Source organism: Ylistrum balloti, unplaced genomic scaffold (genome assembly GCF_031769215.1).
Source record: "Ylistrum balloti isolate Yb309-2 unplaced genomic scaffold, AGI_CSIRO_Ybal_v1 Utg370138, whole genome shotgun sequence".
Taxonomy (NCBI): domain Eukaryota; kingdom Metazoa; phylum Mollusca; class Bivalvia; order Pectinida; family Pectinidae; genus Ylistrum; species Ylistrum balloti.
In genome coordinates this window covers 737,395-739,613 of record NW_026782146.1, presented here as the reverse complement: position 1 = coordinate 739,613, position 2,219 = coordinate 737,395, and the positions used below count along the sequence as shown (strand labels likewise).

The 2,219-nt window shown below is 43.1% G+C and overlaps 1 protein-coding gene across 1 annotated transcript; it reads left to right on the top strand.

Annotated features, from left to right (window-relative positions):
* Nucleotides 1-1,464: 1,464 nt before the first annotated feature.
* On the top strand, nucleotides 1,465-1,962 carry LOC132550667 (octapeptide-repeat protein T2-like). The gene has a single exon (XM_060214759.1). The coding sequence runs from the start codon at nucleotides 1,465-1,467 to the stop codon at nucleotides 1,960-1,962; it is 498 nt and encodes a 165-aa protein (XP_060070742.1).
* Nucleotides 1,963-2,219: the final 257 nt, after the last annotated feature.

Below are 2,219 nucleotides of genomic sequence, written 5' to 3'. Positions count from 1 at the left end.
CGTGATACACGTGTTTGACTAGAGGAGTACCACGTGATACACACTTGTTTGACAAGAGGGGTAACAAGTGATACACACGTGTTTGACTAGAGGGGAAACACGTGATACACTCGTGTTTGACAAAAAGAGTAACACGTGATACACACCCGTTTGACTAGAGGGGTAATGCGTGATACACATGTGTTTGACTAGGAGAGTAACACATAATACACACGTCTAGGGGTGTGATGTCTTATTTTAGTTCAGGAATGTGATTAAGGTATCCGGTATACTTTTTTCGGATTACGGAATTTTATTAAATAACTATAACTTAATATTGGTTGGCGATGGTCATGTGTACACAGACAGATTGAAATGAAATCCATCAATTCAGGACTAACTTCAAAAAAATATTTATTTCATTAAATTAATGCAGAAGAAACTTTATCACTTTTGAAGCGAATTCATCTTACATTCAGCATGTACACACTTCACACGGGATTTAACCTCAGATTGACAATAAAAAGTGAAAACTGAACATAGGACAATGTAAATGTATTTATGTATGAGTTTTTGGAGAGTGTATTTCTTTTTCAATTAGAGTTGACTCAAAGTTAAACTATGACAAAACAATGAGAATTTAAAAACGCGTCGACATCAATTTTATAATGCATATAACACAAACTTTACACACTAATTCACTTTTTGTACATGTCAAATAGCAATCACGCTGCTATACAACTTGGTGGTCAATGATCAATAAACATATCAAAATAAACTTTTCATCTGGATTTCTATATAAAGTCTACACAATGTATACAAACCTGGGCAAGAGATTTTTTGGAATGAAGACGTTATTAATCGTACAGAGTGTATTTGATACCTAACAGCACGGTCTCGTGTGGCACGTGCACTTCCTTTGTCATATCATTACACGTATGTCTCCACCTTCTATGTCGTTTCAATATATACTCTAACAATGATAGTTTTTTTGCATTCACGAGGCGATGAACGCTGATGGATCAAAGTCATTCATAAGACAATGAACGCTGACGGATCTATGCCATTCATAAGACGATAAACACTGATGGATCAATGTCATTCATAAGACAATGAACGCTGACGGATCTATGTCATTCATAAGACGATAAACACTGATGGATCAATGTCATTCATAAGACGTCGAACGCTAATGGATCAATGTCATTCATAAAACAATGAACGCTGATGGATCAGTGTCGTTTGTGATGATTTACTATGCGCAAACCTAACTGTTTCTTAATGATAAACATGTATAAACATCAATACATTAAAACAACAAACAAAAAAAGCGAAAAATACAGAAACTATTTCCTTGAGTATAGTTATAGCCTTTCATAGGGATCGCGAGAGGTCAGTCGGCAGGGGTCGCGAGAGGTCAGTCGATAGGGGCCGCGAAAGGTCAGTCGGCAGGGTCGTGAGAGGTCAGTCGATAGGGGCCGCGAGATGTCAGTCGGCAGGGGTCGCGAGAGGTCAGTCGATAGGGGCCGCGAGAGGTCAGTCGATAGGGGTCGCGAGAGGTCAGTCGATAGTGGCCGCGAGAGGTCAGTCGGCAGGGGCCGCGAGAGGTCAGTCGGCAGGGGTCGCGAGAGGTCAGTCGATAAGGGCCGCGAGAGGTCAGTCTTTAGGGGTCGCGAGAGGGCAGTCGATAGGGGCCGCGAGAGGTCAGTCTTTAGGGGTCGCAAAAGGTCAGTCGATATGGGTCGCGAGGGGTCAGTCGATAGGGGTCGCGAGAGGTCAGTCGGCAGGGGTCGCGAGAGGGCAGTCGATAGGGGCCGAGAGAGGTCAGTCTTTAGGGGTCGCAAAAGGTCAGTCGATATGGGTCGCGAGAGGTCAGTCGGTAGGGGTCGCAAGAGGTCAGTCGGTAGGGGTCGGGAGAGGTCAGTCGGAAGTGGCCCCGGTATGCCAGTCGGTAGGGATAATAAAATATACAACCAGAGGTAATTATCCGATGCCCATTTCGGGACGGATCGTGGTATATTCACGAGTAGCTGGAACCTTATTTTGTGTTGTTGTGGTAGTTCCTCGACTCGAGCATGAGGAGGAGGGGAGCGAAAAGTTTGTGTGTGGGGTGGAGGATCAGTAGATAAACCCACACAGACAAAATACAAACAAACTCTGAGGTATAATCTTTACACGAGAACCGTAATATCTTTAATAATAACAGTATATGTTTCTCAATTTTTATCAGTACGGGACTT

What these genes read in the sequence shown, in the direction of transcription:
- LOC132550667 (XM_060214759.1), top strand. Translation starts at nt 1,465, where the DNA reads ATGTCAGTCGGCAGGGGTCGCGAGAGGTCAGTCGATAGGGGCCGCGAG.